The sequence below is a fragment of the Nyctibius grandis genome, chromosome 26 (genome assembly GCF_013368605.1).
Source record: "Nyctibius grandis isolate bNycGra1 chromosome 26, bNycGra1.pri, whole genome shotgun sequence".
In the NCBI taxonomy this organism is placed as follows: domain Eukaryota; kingdom Metazoa; phylum Chordata; class Aves; order Nyctibiiformes; family Nyctibiidae; genus Nyctibius; species Nyctibius grandis.
In genome coordinates, this window is record NC_090683.1 from 6,175,083 (window position 1) to 6,190,848 (window position 15,766).

A 15,766-nucleotide genomic window follows, 5' to 3' on the forward strand; every position below is an offset into this window, starting at 1 on the left:
TGGGGTGAGAGCAAGGGGAATGGGGCAGGCTGAGAGGTGGGCAAGAGGGCAGACTAGGGGGGCATGGTGGGGCAGCGTGGGGGGCAGCGGGTGCCCCCAGGGCAGGGAGGGGGCGCAGGAGGTGACAGCCAGGCCCAGCCCAGGTTGAACTCAGCTTTATTCACATCCCGCGACACACTCAGGCGAGGGGGGGGGGGCACATCCCCGGGGGGGGCACCCCCAGCCCCTCTGGCAGAGGGGGGGCACCCGCAGGCCCCCCTCCAGCCCCACTCCTTGCCCCCTCCCTGCAAAAGCCACCCAGCAGCCAGCAGGTCTGAGCAACACCCCCCCAGCACCCCCCATGTGCACACCAGCCCCCCCGGCCGCCCACGTGCCCCCCCCGCCACCACAGCCCCAGCAGCCATTGCCACCTCGCGGCTGCCGGGCTCCACGGCAGGGAGGGCCCCTGGCTCAGCACCGGCAGCCCGGGGCGGGGGGGCCCGGGGGGGCCTCGGCTGCTCTTGGCCCCTGTGCAACCAGCATGGGGGTGTCCAGCCCCGCTGCACCCCGGGGAAGGGAGATGGGGGGTACAGAACCTCAGAAGGCAACAGGGGGGAAGAAGCCAGTGGCCAGGGGGGGCCGGGGGGGTCCCTTGGCACAGGGCAGGGCAGGGCAGGACCCCGGGGGGGCACGAGGGGCTGCGCTCCCCCCCCAGCAGCTCTAGTCCGCTTTGGAGGGGTGGGAGTTGGCCCTCAGGAGGTAGAGGCTGTCGTCCACGAGGAAGCTGTGGAGGGGGAGAGGTGGGGGCTGCGGGGGGGGGGGGCCACGGCACCACAGCCCTGGGGGGGCCCCTCCGGCTGCCAGCACTGGGTTGGGGATCAGGGGAGCCCCAAACCCCCCCCTGAGCACAGCCAGACCCTGGGGCTCCAGGGGAGCAGCAGTGGGGCCCCTCCAGTACCCCACAGGCAAAAAGGGGACCCCCAGCCCCCCTGATTTCAAGAGGGAGGGGGGACACCCAGCATAGCACGGGCTGGAGAGGGGCACCCAGCACCCTGTGGGGTCCCTCGCACCTCAGCTTCCAGAGGGGGACCCCAACATACCCCATGGGCAACAAGAGGGGCCCCTGGCACCCCAGTTGCAAAGCAGGGACCCCCAAGTACCCCATGGGTAACAGAGGGGCCCCCAGAATCCCAATTTCAAGAGAGGGGCACCCAGCACCCTGTGGGGTCCCTCACACCCCAGTTTCAAGGCAGGGACCCCCAAGTACCCCATGGGTAACAGAGAGGTGCCCAGAACCCCAGTTTCAAGAGAGGGGCACCCAGCTCTTGTGTGTAAGACCCCCAGCACCCACATTTGAAGGGGGGGGTGCCAGGAGGAGGTGACTGACCTGTAGAAGAGGACGTTGAGGGGGATGGTGCCGATGTGCCAGAGCGCGTGGGCGTCCAGCACCCAGAAGAGGGGCGGGAAGTCGAGGAGCTCGAGCAGCGCCAGCGCCTGCAGCAGCAGCACCACGGCCGCGCACTTCCAGACGTGGGGCAGGCGCGGGCGGTTCCGCAGGCACCACCGCAGCCACCACGCCACGTTGAGGAGCCCTGAGAGGAGGGGGGTGGGCACAGGGAGAAGGGGAGCACCCACCCGTGGGTGCAGCCCCCCCCCCCCCCAGCCCGGCTGCAGCCCCCCCGGCCTCACCGATCGCCGCGTTCGCAGCCATGTTGTAGCCGTAGTCGAAGCGGACGAGGGTCAGGTAGGAGATGTGGCAGGCGAGGAAGAGGAGGAGGAAGGCCCTGCAGATGCTGATTAAGGCTGGTCGCTGCAGCCCCAGCGTCCTGGGGGAAGGAGGAGGAGGGAGGAAGGGGTCGCTGGTGGCCCTGGGGACCGGCCCCGTGTCCCCAGCGCGGTGCCCACCTGACGCAGCACAGGTACACGGAGTGCAGGACGACGGCCGAAGCGCAGAAATAGTCCAGTTTCTGCGGGGTGGGGGCGGCGTGAGCGGCTCCAGGGGGGGCCAGGGGCTCTGGCACACCCCCCCCGCCACCACCACCCTGAGCAGGGCCCAAGGACAGGAGCCCAGCACGGGTTTGGGGACAGAGGGTGACGAACCGGCTCCGGGGGTGCCACTCACCTCTGTCACAGCCGTGTCCCTCGTGTGGAAAACGGTGGACCAGAACCAGGCGTTCAAGGAGACCTGTGGGAGGCGGGGAAGAGGCTGAGCGGCCCCCGCTGCCGGCTGAGTGCCAGCTCCCTGCCTGGGCCACGTCCCCCCTCAGCAGCTCGTCAGGCTCGTTAGGGAAGACCTGAAAATTGGCTGCAGAGGCACCAGGGCAGTGGCAGCAGCCGGAGCTGATCAGCTGGTTATGGCAAAGCCCCCCAGGCTCCGGCACTGGCCCAGGACGTGCTCTGCCAGCGCAGGCCGTGCCCCCCAAACCCCCCCGTCATCCTGGGGACAAGGGGAGACCCCAGGGGCTGCAAGAAGACCCCCAGTAGAGCAGTGAGGACGTGGGGCGCAGCACAGCCCCCCGGGGAGGGGAAGGGGGGTCCGGGCTCACCCAGGCAAAGGCGACGCAGGTGGGGTACATGGGGGAGGCCGGCGGGACGGCGGCCTTGTAGCGCAGCAGCATGAGGAAGCTGGCGAGGCCGTTGAGGAAGGAGGCGAAGGCGGAGGCCGGCTCCTGGAAGAACAGGAATCGCGAGAAGGGCCACTGCGAGGGAGAAGGGCAGCGTCAGCGGGCAGAGGGGGATCCCCAGCACCCCCCCCGACACCCCCCAGCTCACCTTGCCGTGGAACTGGGGCACCCGGTGGCCCCCCTGCACGTAGAGCCGCACCGTCAGCCACATGCACTCGTACTTGCAGTCGTCGCGGCAGGTCCAGCCTGTGCCCGGGAGACGAAGCGGTGGGAGGGGGCGGCCGGCGTGGCCCCTGAGTTCCTCCCAGTCCCTCCCAGTATGGACCGTTAGGCAGCACAGTCAGACCACGATGGGTGCTGGGAGTGCCAGGACCCAGCCTGGGTGAGGGGTTCACCCTGCGCAGCCAGGGGACCCCCACGGTGCTGGCCCAGCAACCCCCAGTATGGCCCAGCAACCCCCAGTATGGCCCAGCATCCCCTAAATGCTCCAGTAACCCCCAAAATAGCCCAACAGAGGCCAACGCCTCCTCCAGCAAAGTCCAGTAACCCCCCAGTATGGCCCAGTGACCCCCCCAGAATAGCCCAGCACCTCTCAGCATGACCCTAGAACAGCCCAACAGCCACCAGCATGGCCCCGTGGCCACCAGTACAGCCCACGTGCCTCCCAACACAGCCTCAGCACGGCCTAATGCCGCCCAGCACGGCCCCAGCATGGCCCAGTGGCCCCCAGTACAGAATTAGCATAGCCCAGTGCCTCCCAGTACAGCCCAGTGGCCCCCAGTACAGAACTAGCATGGCCCAGTGCCTCCCAGTACAGCCCAGCGGCCCCCAGCCTGGCCACAGCCTGACCCAGCACCCCCCATCCCTGCCTCAGGACAGCCCAGTGCCGCCCCAGTGCCTCCCAGTACGGCCCAGTGCCCCGGCCCCGCCCGCCCAGACACCCGCTGCGGGGGCGTGGCCTCTGCGGGGGGCGGGGCCTGCCAGCCGTGAGGGCCCGGCAGCCAATGGGCGCTGAGAGGGGGCGGTACCTGTCAGGCCCATGTAGAGCGGCTGGCGGGCGCGGAAGTGCCGCAGCGCCGCCCCCGAGCAGTTCTGCCGCTCGCAGCGGCCCAGGCACTCGCGGTACAGCGGCTCCCGGTCCCCCTGCGAGCCCCGGGCCGGGCCCGGCGCCGCCGCTGCCCCCAGCAGCAGCAGCAGCGCGGCCCGTGCCGCGCCGCCGGCCGCCATCGCCGCCCGGCCCGGCCACTTCCGGCCCACCCCGGAAACGAGGGCGGCGCGGGGCACCATGGGATATAGCGCCTCCGCCTCCCGCGGGGATGATGGGATACAGTCCCCCAGGGCGGGAGGCTCATGGGATATATCCCCCCGGGCACCCCCCGCAGAGGCTTATGGGATATATCCCCCCCACCACCCTTCGCAGAGGCTCATGGGATATATCCCCCCACCCGGGCACAGCGTGTCCCGGGGGGCTGCCAGCCCCGGGGGGGTGCGGGGACCCCGGCGGGGCTCGGGGCCGGGCCGGGGCCCGGGGGGCAGCGCCGCCCGGGCCGCCTCGCCTCGGGGTGGGCAGGGCAGGCCTCAGCCACGCGGGACCACGGGTGGGGGCCGTGGCACGAGGACCCCGATGTGGTGGCCAATGGCCGGGGACAGGGGGGACACGCAGCCCCCGGCCCCGCTGTGCCTTCCCCCGGGGCAGCCGCCGTCCTGGCTTGGGGTGGCGGTGACGGGCTGGCTCCATCCCATGGAGCCATCACCCCTGGGCAGACAGGGGTCCCGGCACTGAGGGCCCCCTCTCTGGCCCAGATCCTCCTCCAGGGGCTATGGGTGGCCACAGTGGCACGTGGGAGCCACAGGATGGGGCAACCAATGGGGACATGGTGGGGACAACCAGCCCCACATGGGAATCCTGTCCTGGCCCCCTGGCACGGCTGCTCCCGGCCGTGACGCCCCGCTCTGCCCGGCCAGGGGGTCCAGGCAGGGCTGGGTGTGCGTGGGGTCCCCATCGAGGGCTGCGAAGCCCCCGGGGGACCCCAAGTCCCGATCCCTCCTGGGCACCCAGGGTGGCACATAAAGGTGCACCAGTGGCTTGTGCCCAGGGCTGGGGTCAAATGCCAGCTCAGGGCCACCTCCCTGGGGACCCATCGAACGCTGCTGCACTGTCCGTGTCCCCTGGACTGTCCCCGTGCCCCAGGGCCACCTCATTGGGGACCTGTTGAACCCTGCTGGACTGTCCCCGTTCCCTGGACTCTTCCTGTACCCTGGACTGTCCCCGTACCCCAGGACCACCCCTGGGTGCCAGCCTGTCACCACACCCCCTGTGACTGTCCCCCCAGACCCCCCGGTGTGGCATTACCGCCCCCCTTCCCCTGCACGGTGGCCATCCGTGCCCTACGGGGACGGGGCTCGTCCCCCCCATCGAGGCGACCCCACGGCGGAGCCCCTGCGCCCCCCCCCTCCCTGCAGCCGGTGCAGCCCCTCCGGGGCCGCGGCAGGACCCCGGGACAGGGGGACACCGGGGCGGGGGGTGGGTGTGTGTGTGTCGGTCTGGGACAGCGGGAGCGCGCGGGGGCGGCGGGAGCGCGCTCGGGGGGGAGTGCGGGGGGCGCGCCCTCCCCCGGGGCCGGGAGCGCGGCGCGGCCCCGCGAGGCGGAGCCGGGAGCGGCGGGAGGCGGCGGCTCCGCACCGCAAACTTCGGCGGAGCGGCCGGCGGGGCCGTGGGCCGCGGCCCCCGCTCAGCACCATGATCCCCCCCCGGGGCTGCCTCGGCGCCGCGCTCCTGCTCGCCGCCCTCTGCCCAGCCGCCGCCGCCGAAGGTGGGTCCGGCCGCACCGGGACGGAGGGGCACCGGGGGCGGGGGGGGACAGCGGGGGGACCGGGAGGGCACCGGGCCGCGGGAGCGTCCCCTCGGCGGCGGCGGCGGGACTTTGCGCAAAGTTTTGCACGGGAGCGACCGGCACCGGGGACACCGGGGGGGGCACTGGAGTGGACCGGGAGGGGACCGGGGAGCACCGGGGTCCGGCGTGCCCGGGGGTGTTCGGTTGAAAGTGACGGGGCTGCCCCCCCACAGTCCCTCCCCGGTGCCCTCGGTCCTCCCCCCGTGCCCCCTCGCTCCCCCCCCCCCCCCGGTTCTCCCCACCGGGTCCCCGGTGGCCCCGCGCCGCGATCGCCCGCGGGGACTGGGGGGCCGGACTGGGCTGGACTGGGAGGCGCTGGGCCGGACGGGGCTGCCCTGCCCGCCGCGCCCCGGCCCCCCCGGGCGGGATGAGCCCCGGGGCCGCTGCCCCGGGAGGAGTTAGGGGGACCCGGTGCCACCTCGAGCGGGGACCCCCCCGGCTCCCCCAGGGCTCCGGTAACACCGGGGGAAGCAGGGACGGGGGACCCCGACTTCCCGAGGTTCCCGTCCCGGAGCCGCGGGGAGGTTTCGGGGTGCTGGGGCAGGCGCGGTGCCCCACGGAGCGGGTGGTGGGTGGGTGGGTGCGTCCCCGTCGCTCCCATCCACATTCTCGACGTGCCGCACCCTGCCCAGCCCGGAGAGCGGCCGGGGAGGGCGCGGGAGCAGCCGGGGCAGGAGCTCTGCCCGTCCCCAGGCCTCGGCCGGGCACGCGGGCACCGGGCTGGCAGGGCACGGGGCTGGCAGGGGACAGGGACGGCAGGAGACGGGGCTGGTGGCCCCAAGGTGGGCATCAGCAGCCCCAAAAGCCCCCCCGCTGCCTGCTGTCCCCGTGCTGGGGGGGCAGGTCCAGCACCGGGGGGTTTGGGGAAGCAAATGCCTGGTGGGGCTGAGCCGGTGCAGGGTCGTGGGGCAGGGACATGGGGACTCGCCGGGTCCCCTCCACTCCTGCCACCCCACGGCTCACCCCGCTCAGAGGGTCTGTGCCTGGGGAGCTCCCAGCTCCGGGCTGGGGACACACCGTGTCCCCACAGCACCAACCCTGTCCCTGGGGGGTCGCATCCGTGTGCTGGCCGGGGGGGGATGACCGGCAGCCCCAGCTCGGGGAGCACCGAGGCGATCCGTGGTGGCACTGCCCTTGCCGGCACCCGGGCAGGGACCCGAGGGAATGGGCAGAGCCGAAGCCCAGGAGACGGAGCTGGGATCCCGCCGGGATCTGGCCCCGCTGCCGCCCGCCCGTCCTGCCTGCCCTTCGCCCCGGGAAAGCCCGCGGCATCCTCTGCCCGCGCCACGGGGCAGCCGGAGGGCAGACCTTGAGCTTTGGCCGCCCGCCGCCATGGCACAGTTTCCTCCCGGGAGGGACCCCCCCCCACTGCACAGCCGAGGCCACCGTGGTGGGGTATAAGAGCTGAACCCTAAATTCGAGGGGCTGCCCCCTCCCCAGCCATGCCCGGGGGGGTCTCCCTGGCTCGGCGGCCCTGGAGCAGGCAGAGGAGGCGGCTGCCAGCCTGGTCCCGCAGGCAGCTGCCAGCACCGGGGGCTGTCACTCAGCCGCAGTGCGGCCGACAGCCCCCTCCAGCCGGGGACCGGGACGCCAAACCCCTGCCCCGGGCGGAGGGCAGGGCACGGCTGCCCAGCCCCCGTGTGCCTCGGTGCCCCCCTGCCCCGTGCCTGGGCAGGGGACGGTGACAGCTCAGGGCTGGTGGCACTGGGGGCGGTGGCAGGGTCGGTGCCGGGGTCTGGCACGGTGTCGGGGCGCCGGGGGCCGCGGGCGCGCCAGGGCTGGGCCGTGCCCGCCAGCCCTGCGTCACCGCTGCTCCCCAAACACGCCCGACCTGAAAAGGCGGTTCCTGCCGGGAGCGGGCGGCCGGGGGCCCGGTGCCACCCGCGGGCCCGGTGCCACCCGCGGCCGTGACTCACCCACGCGGCGCAGGGCCCAGGGCAGGGCTCCCGCACCCCCCCACCACCACCCTGCCCACCCCGGCGCTGGTCCCCTGGCCCGCAGCCCCCCGCGGGCCGCGCTCCGGCAGCCATCGCCGCTCAACAATCGGGTCTTGTCTGAGCGCGGCCGCCCCGCCGGCGTGGGCCCCGCATTCCTGCCCGCGGCCCCCGCTCCGGCCCCCGCCATGGCACGGCACAGCCCCCGGTGGCACCCACCACCGGGCACGGGGTGACCGGGGCCCCCCGCTGCCCCTCGCGCGGGGCCGGGTGCCAGCGCGGGAGCGGCTCCGCCACGTGCCGGGGCAGCGGGTGCAGGAAGCCCATCGGAAGCTGTTGGGAGCAGCCCCGGCGATAAACGGCCGCCGGCGGCTCCCCGGTGCCTCCCGCCCAGGCCGGTGCCGCCGCCAGCTCGGGCGAAGGGACCCGCTGAGCCCCCGCTCCGTCCCCGCAGTCTGCACGGGGACCGACATGAAGCTGCTGCGTCCCTCCAGCCCCGAGAGCCACTACGAGACCCTGCGGCACCTCTACCAGGGCTGCCAGGTGGTGCAGGGCAACCTGGAGCTCACCTACCTGCCCCCCGACGCCGACACCACCTTCCTCAAGGTGCCCGGGGTGGGGGGGGAAGCAACCCGGGGTGGTGGGGGCACGGCAGGGGTCTGGCTGGCCCCTCACCCATGTCCCCCCGTCCCCAGGACATCAAGGAGGTGCAGGGCTACGTGCTGATCGCGGAGAACCAAGTGAGCGGGCTGGAGCTGCGGAGCCTGCGCATCATCCGCGGGACGCAGCTCTTCCAGGAGCGCTACGCCCTGGCCGTGGTGGGCAACGCCGGCCCCGCCGGCACGCCGGGGCTGCGCCAGCTCGGCATGCGGCACCTCACAGGTCAGGGACACCCCCCCCACCCAGGGTGGTCACTCGTGGGACTGGGTGTCCCCATGGGGTGGGATGTCCCTGCCCAGGACTGGGTGTCCCTATGGGGCTGCAGGTCCCCCCCATCCAGGGCTGGGTGTCCCCATGGGGTGGGATGTCCCTGTCCAGGACTGGGTGTCCCTATGGGGCTGCAGGTCCCCCTTGCCCAGGGCTGTGTGTCCCCATGGGGCTGCAGGTCCCCCTCATCTAGGGCTGGGTGTCCCCATGGCGCTGCAGGTACCCCCCATCCAGGACTGGGTGTCCCCATGGGGTGGGAGGTCACCCCAATCCAGGGCTGGGTGTCCCCATGGGGCTGCAGGTACCCCCCATCCAGGGCTGGGTGTCCCCATGGGGTGGGATGTCCCTGCCCGGGGCTGGGTGTCCCCATGGGGCTGCAGGTCCCCCCCTGCCCATGCTGACCCCCCCCACCCGTCCCCCCACAGAGATCCTCAAGGGCGGGGTGCGCATCGAGAGGAACCCCCAGCTCTGCTTCCAGGAGACCATCCTCTGGGCCGACATCTTCCACCGGCACAACGAGCTCCGCGGCGAGACCTGGGTGGAGAGCACCCGCAGCCGCAGCTGTGAGCGCCGGGACCCCGTCGGGGCTGGGGGGGGGTACCCAGGGAGGTGGGGGGGGGGGGTCCGGGGGTTGGCATCCCCACCGTGGCATCACCCGCTCACGGCTGCCCCGGCGCAGGTCCCGACTGCCGGGCGCTGTGTGCCGAGGGGCACTGCTGGGGCGAGGGGCCGCAGGACTGCCAGACGCGTGAGTACGGGACCCCCAAAGCCCCTGACCCGCAGACCCCCCCCTCCCTCTGCATGTCCTGCCCCACTGACCCCAACTTGCCACTTAAATCCTGGCCCCAGAGACCCCCTTGGACCTCCCATTGCCTCCCCCCACTCCCTGCCCCATGGGCTCCCCAGAACCCCTGCTCTGGAGACCCCCATTTGTGTCCCCCCCAATCCCTATCCCATTGACCCCTCCTTGGCACCCAAATCCCCACCCCAGGGACCCCAGGGGGTGGGGACCCCTCCTTGGCACCCAAATCCCCACCCCAGGGACCCCAAAATCCCCACCCCAGGGACCCCAGGGGGTGGGGACCCCTCCTTGGCACCCAAATCCCCACCCCAGGGACCCCCCAAATCCCCACCCAGGGACCCCAGGGGAGGGGGACCCCTCCTTGGCACCCAAATCCCCACCCAGGGACCCCAGGGGAGGAGGACCCCCTCCTTGTCACCCCAATCCCCACCCCAGGGACCCCAGGGGATGGAGACCCCTCCTTAGCACCCAAATCCCCACCCCAGGGACCCCCACACCTCCCTGCCCTGGGAACCCACCTACCCCCCAGCTCCTCATCCTGGGGACCCCCACATCCCCTGCGCTGGGGGGGGGAGCCATGGGGGGGGGTCCCTGTCCCCACCGTGTCCCTCTCCCCCCCGCCCCACAGTGACCAACAGCATCTGCCACGGCTGCCCCCGCTGCAAGGGCACGAAGCCGACCGACTGCTGCCACGAGCAGTGCGCCGCGGGCTGCACCGGCCCCAAGCACTCCGACTGCCTGGTGCGCCCCAGGGACGGGGGGATCCCGGGGTGGGGGTGGGGGGTCCTGGGGGTCTCACACCACCCGTTTCCCCCCCCCCCTCCACCCCAGGCATGCCTGAACTTCAACCGGAGCGGGATCTGCGAGCTGCACTGTCCCCCCCTCGTCATCTACAACTCGGACACCTTCGAGTCGGTGCCCAACCGGGATGGACGTTACACCTTCGGGGCCAGCTGTGTCAGCCGGTGCCCCTGTGCGTGTGGCATCGGCGTGGGGGGGGTCCGGTGTGAGCCGCTGCAGCCCTAACCCCCCCGTCCCCCCCCCCAGATAACTACCTGGCGACAGAGGTGGGGTCCTGCACCCTCGTGTGCCCCCAGAACAGCCAGGAGGTCACGGTCAACAGCGTCCAGAAGTGTGAGAAGTGCAGCAAGCCCTGCCCAGAGGGTGAGTGACCCCCCCGGCTCCTGGGGGGGCTGAGGGGGGGGCTCTGGGGACCCCAGGGGTGCGCAGGGCATGTTTGCCATGCCCTAGGGGGGGTCCCTCCACAGCTGGCGGGATGGGAGCAGCGGGTGTTATGGGGGGAGTGGGGGTCCTGGCAGAGCCCCCCCCCCAGCCCTGCCGTGCCCCCCCCGCAGTGTGCTACGGGCTGGGGGTGGATTTCCTGAAGGGCGTCCGCGCCGTGAACGCCTCCAACATCCAGCACTTCGCCGGCTGCACCAAGATCTTCGGCAGCCTGGCCTTCCTGCCCGAGACCTTCGCCGGGTAAGCGCCTCGTCCCCCCCCCCCAACCCTGAGCAGCCACCGGGACCCCCACCAGGACCCCCCCCCAAACCTCCCTCCCATCCCCGGCAGGGACCCCAGCACCAACACGCCGCCCCTCGACCCCAAACTGCTGCGGATCTTCGAGAGCCTGGAGGAGCTGACGGGTGAGTGGGGGGAGGCGGGGGGCTTTGGACACGGGGGGGACATGGTGGGGTGACGCTCGGCTCCCCACAGGCTTCCTCTACATCGCTGCCTGGCCGCCCGGGCTGCAGGACCTGGGCGTCTTCCAAAACCTGCGGGTCATCCGGGGCCGCGTGCTGCACAAGTGAGCGGGGACGGGGACGTGGGGACACGGGGCAAGGGGGCGCAGGGCAGGGGGTGCGGGGACGCAGGGCAGGGGGATAGGGACGCGGGGCAGGGGGACGGGGGGACGCGGGGCAGGGGGACGGGGGGGCAAGGGGGTGTGGGGCAGGAGGACACGGGGCAGGAAGACAGGGATGCGGGGCAGGGGGATGTGGGGACACGGGGATATGGGGCAGGGGGATGCGGGCAGGGGGACAGGGGGTGCGGGGACATGGGGCAGGGGGGCGCGGGGCAGGAGGACATGGGGCAGGAAGACACAGGGATGTGGGGCAGGGGGATGTGGGGACATGGGGCAGGGGAACATGGGGATGCGGGGACACGGGGATACAGGGGTGCAGGGACATGGGGTAGGGGGACAGGGGGACACGGAGGGGTCCCCGCGCGCTCACCCGCGGTGTCTCGGCAGCGGCGCCTACTCGCTGACGCTGCGGGACGCGGCCGTGCGGGCGCTGGGGCTCCGCGCCCTGCGGGAGATCAGCAGCGGGATGGTACTCGTCCACCACAACCCCCAGCTCTGCTTCCTCCAGAAGGTGCCCTGGGACAGCATCTTCCGCAACCCCCGCCAGCGCCTCTTCCAGACCCACAACAAGCCCCCCGAGCAGTGCGGTGAGCTGGGGCGGGGGGAAAGGGGCTGGGGGGGGGGGAACCGGTGGGACCCCCCCACCCTGCTCACGGTGCCGCCCCGCAGAGAGCGAGGGGCTGGTCTGCTTCCACCTCTGCACCCACGGGCACTGCTGGGGCCCCGGCCCGAGCCAGTGCGTCGCCTGCGAGCGGTTCCTGCGGGGCCAGGAGTGCGTCGCCTCCTGCAACCTCCTGGATGGGTGAGCAGAGCATCATCATCACCCCCACAACCCCTTCCTGCTGCGGGGGGGTGCGGGACCCCAGCCCCACGGTCCCTTTGCCCCGTAGAGCCGTCCGGGAGCACGCCAACGGGACGCGGTGCCTGCCATGCCACCCCGAGTGCCAGCCCCAGAACGGCACCGAGACCTGCTTTGGATCGGTGAGCGTGGGAGGGGACATGGCGGGGGGGACACCCCAGACCCCCCCGGGTCCCTCACACCCCCACTCTGGCAGGAGGCGGACCAGTGCGTGGCGTGTGCCCACTACAAGGACGGGCAGCAGTGCGTGCGGCGCTGCCCCAGCGGCGTCAAGGCGGACGCCTCCTTCGTGCCCGTCTGGAAGTACCCGGACGAAGACGGCGTCTGCCAGCTCTGCCCCACCAACTGCACCCACTCGTGAGTTGGGAGGGGGGGTCTGGCCGGGCACGGGCAAGGGGTCACGGGGGGCTGCTGATGGGGGGGTGCTGCACGCTGTGTCCCCAGGTGCACGATCCGGGATGAGGACGGCTGTCCCGTGGACCAGAAGCCAAGGTACGAGCACGGGTGACCTGTGCCACCCTGTCCCCCACCCCGCTGGGTGCTGGGGGGGGCTCCTCCAAGCCAGGACCCTCCCCCCGTCACCATCTCCCACCCCTGGTCCCCTCCTGACCTGCAGCCAGGTGACGTCCATCATCGCCGGCGTGGTGGGGGCTCTGCTGGTCGTCGTCCTCCTGCTCATCACCGTCGTCTGCGTGAAGCGCCGGCGGCAGCAGGAGCGGAAACACACCATGAGGCGCCTGCTGCAGGAGACCGAGGTGGGGACGCCGGCGCCTGCAGCTCTCCCATGGCGGGGGGATGGACCCCAGGAGCCCGGCCCCCTCCTCACCCGTCTGTGCCCCGCAGCTGGTGGAGCCGCTGACGCCCAGCGGGGCCCTCCCCAACCAGGCCCAGATGCGGATCCTCAAGGAGACGGAGCTCAAGAAGGTGAAAGTCTTGGGCTCCGGCGCGTTCGGCACCGTCTATAAGGTGAGGGGTTGGGGGGTGCCACCAGCAGGCTGGGACCTTCCCCACTCTGCACCCCCTCACCCGTGTCCCCCTATCTCAGGGCATCTGGATCCCCGACGGGGAGAGCGTGAAGATCCCAGTGGCCATCAAGGTCTTGCGGGAGAACACGTCACCCAAAGCCAACAAGGAGATCCTGGACGTGAGTGTGCCCGCGGTGCCGGTGGGCGAGCGGTGCCGGCAGCGGCCCCCTTGACCCTGCCCAGCCTGATGCCCCCTCCCCTGCCCGCAGGAAGCCTACGTGATGGCGGGGGTGGGCAGCCCCTACGTGTCCCGGCTGCTGGGCATCTGCCTGACCTCCACGGTGCAGCTGGTGACGCAGCTGATGCCCTACGGCTGCCTCCTGGACTACGTGCGGGAGAACAAGGACCGCATCGGCTCCCAGGACCTGCTCAACTGGTGTGTGCAGATCGCCAAGGTAGGATGGGGGGTCCAGGGGGGTCCGGAGGGGGGGTCCAGGGCCAGCCTGAGACGTGCCACCCCCCCAGGGGATGAGTTACCTGGAGGAGGTGCGGCTGGTGCACCGGGACCTGGCCGCTCGCAACGTCCTGGTCAAGAGCCCCAACCACGTCAAGATCACCGACTTCGGGCTGGCCCGGCTGCTCGACATCGACGAGACCGAGTACCACGCCGACGGCGGCAAGGTGGGGCTTGGGGGCCACAACGCTCCCCCTCGGTGACAGCCAGCCCCCCCCCCAGCCCTGCTCACCTCTCTGTCCCTCCCGTCCCAGGTCCCCATCAAGTGGATGGCGCTGGAGTCCATCCTCCGCCGGCGCTTCACGCACCAGAGCGACGTCTGGAGCTATGGTACGTCGGGGCAGCCCCATCCCTGGGCTTGGCACCAGGGGGGTACGTAGTGGGGGGAAACTGGGGCACAGCACACCCCTATCCCCCCCCCAGGCGTCACCGTGTGGGAGCTGATGACCTTCGGGGCGAAGCCCTACGACGGGATCCCCGCCCGGGAGATCCCCGACCTGCTGGAGAAGGGCGAGCGGCTGCCGCAGCCGCCCATCTGCACCATCGACGTCTACATGATCATGGTGAAATGTACGGCGGGGGGGGGACAGGGACACACAAGGACACGGGACAGGGCGCCGCGGTGGCACCTCGCTGACGGCGCCCCGCTCTGCCCCCCCCCCAGGCTGGATGATTGACTCCGAGTGTCGGCCCAAGTTTCGGGAGCTGGTCACCGAGTTCTCCCGCATGGCCCGGGACCCCCAGCGCTTCGTGGTCATCCAGGTGGGTGCACCCAGGGGTCCTGTCCACCCCCCCCCACCCCGCCAGCACCCTGCTGCGGGCACTGACCGCTGCCCTCACCCCCCCAGAACGACATGGCCGGGCTGCCCGGCTCCATCGACAGCACCTTCTACCGGGCACTGCTCGAGGAGGAGGACATGGACGACTTGGTGGACGCCGAGGAGTACCTGGTCCCTCACCAGGGCTTCTTCAGCGCCGAGACCTCCACCACCTACCGCAGCCGCATCTCCTCCTCCCGGGTAGGTGGGGTGGGCGCGGGGGGCAGGCAGGAGCCCCCCCCTTTCCTGGCAGGGTGACCCAGGGCTGGGCAAGGCTGCAGCCACGTCCCTGCTGGGGGAACACAGGGTGCAAAGCACCCCCCCATCTGCGGGCACCGGGACAGGCTGCAAGCGCCCAACCCCGTGCCCGTTCCTGCACCCAGAGCACAGCAGAGACCCCGGCCGACGCGGAGGAGGGCGAGGGCTTGGCCACCTTCCCCTTCCCGGCCCAGGGGCTGGCAGAGGGGCCCGAGGGCCCCGTGCCAGAGGTGCCCGAGGGGGACGGCGGGGCCAAGGTGGCCGTGCAGAGCCCGTCGGCGCGGGAGCCCGGCACCCTGCCGCGGTACAGCGAGGATCCCACCGGGCTGGCGGCCGAGGAGAGCGAAGACCCCGAGGGCTTCACCGCGCCGGCCCCCCACCCCACTATGCCAGGTAGGGAGGGGGGCGGCTGAGCGTGCCCCCTCAGCTCCCAGCCTGGCCACGGTGGCCCCTAAGACGTCCCCTTGTCCCCGCAGAGTACGTGAATCAGGCCGGGGAGCGGCGGTCCCCCCCCCGGCACCCCCGCGCTCCCCCGTCCCCGCCGGACAAGCCCAAGGGGCACCAGGGTAAGAACGGGCTCATCAAGGAGGCCAAGCACCCCTTCCCGGGGCCCTTCGGCCACGCCGTGGAGAACCCCGAGTACCTGGCGCCCCCCGGGCCACCCGCCCCCTTCAGCCAGGCCTTCGACAACCCCTACTACTGGAACCAGGACCCCCCCAAGGCCGGCGGCCCCGAGGGTGGCCCCGGCACGACGCCCACGGCCGAGAACCCCGAGTACCTCGGCCTGGCCGGCCCCGACGGTGGAGCCGCGTAGGGCTGGGCCATCGAGACCCCCCCCTTCGCCGAGGCAGCTTGGGGAGGGACAGCAGCTGTCCCCTCTGCCTGGTGGCGTCCATGCTGACGCTGCAGGGTGACGCCAGCCACGGAGGGCTGGGAGAGCCCGGGACGCTGTGGGACAGCACGGCAGCACGCATGGGGACGGAAAGGGGTCACCCTTTGTATGAGGTGTTGCTCTGGGTCCCCCCCCGGAGCCAGGCACCGGCAGAGGTGACCCACACGCCGTGCTGAGCCCGACGTGCTCAGGCTGCAGCCGGGAGCAGCCCAGGGAGCTCAGCCCACCACCGTCACCCCAAGGGCTCCTGCGCCACCACCCACCTCTCCGGGGCTGCCCCAAACCTCGCCGCCGCCGCGCCGGGACACACGGACTTGCACTGAAGCAGGCGGGGGCCGGGCCCGCGTCCCGGCTCCTCCTGGATCCTTCCGTAGCCGACTCTATCGCACCGAGATGTATATTTGATAATTGTACATTGGTTTTTTTTTGTTTTCTA

The 15,766-nt window shown here is 72.1% G+C and overlaps 2 protein-coding genes across 3 annotated transcripts; one reads left to right on the top strand and one right to left on the bottom strand.

Moving 5' to 3' along the window:
• Nucleotides 1–139: 139 nt before the first annotated feature.
• Nucleotides 140–3,830, bottom strand: PGAP3 (post-GPI attachment to proteins phospholipase 3). Of its 2 annotated transcripts, none has more exons than XM_068418606.1 (8): nucleotides 3,632–3,830; nucleotides 2,752–2,849; nucleotides 2,526–2,648; nucleotides 2,102–2,164; nucleotides 1,885–1,946; nucleotides 1,669–1,805; nucleotides 1,367–1,571; nucleotides 140–763 (listed from the first exon to the last, which is right to left on the bottom strand). In XM_068418606.1, exons 1-8 carry the CDS (start codon nucleotides 3,828–3,830, stop codon nucleotides 700–702), a joined length of 951 nt encoding a protein of 316 aa, XP_068274707.1. In that variant the 3' UTR covers nucleotides 140–699. The 2 variants fall into 2 exon arrangements, with proteins under 2 accessions (XP_068274707.1, XP_068274706.1); XM_068418605.1 differs by having other exon boundaries at nucleotides 2,526–2,678.
• A 1,441-nt stretch (nucleotides 3,831–5,271) lies between these two features.
• ERBB2 (erb-b2 receptor tyrosine kinase 2) lies at nucleotides 5,272–15,766 on the top strand. Its single transcript, XM_068418480.1, has 27 exons — nucleotides 5,272–5,416; nucleotides 7,886–8,037; nucleotides 8,127–8,313; nucleotides 8,784–8,921; nucleotides 9,038–9,106; nucleotides 9,789–9,901; nucleotides 9,992–10,133; nucleotides 10,208–10,324; nucleotides 10,516–10,642; nucleotides 10,733–10,806; nucleotides 10,877–10,967; nucleotides 11,412–11,611; nucleotides 11,694–11,826; nucleotides 11,915–12,005; nucleotides 12,080–12,240; nucleotides 12,328–12,375; nucleotides 12,500–12,638; nucleotides 12,727–12,849; nucleotides 12,929–13,027; nucleotides 13,118–13,303; nucleotides 13,374–13,529; nucleotides 13,617–13,692; nucleotides 13,786–13,932; nucleotides 14,027–14,124; nucleotides 14,211–14,381; nucleotides 14,564–14,831; nucleotides 14,915–15,766. The coding sequence occupies exons 1-27, from the start codon at nucleotides 5,344–5,346 to the stop codon at nucleotides 15,250–15,252; spliced, it is 3,717 nt and encodes a 1,238-aa protein (XP_068274581.1). The 5' UTR covers nucleotides 5,272–5,343; the 3' UTR covers nucleotides 15,253–15,766.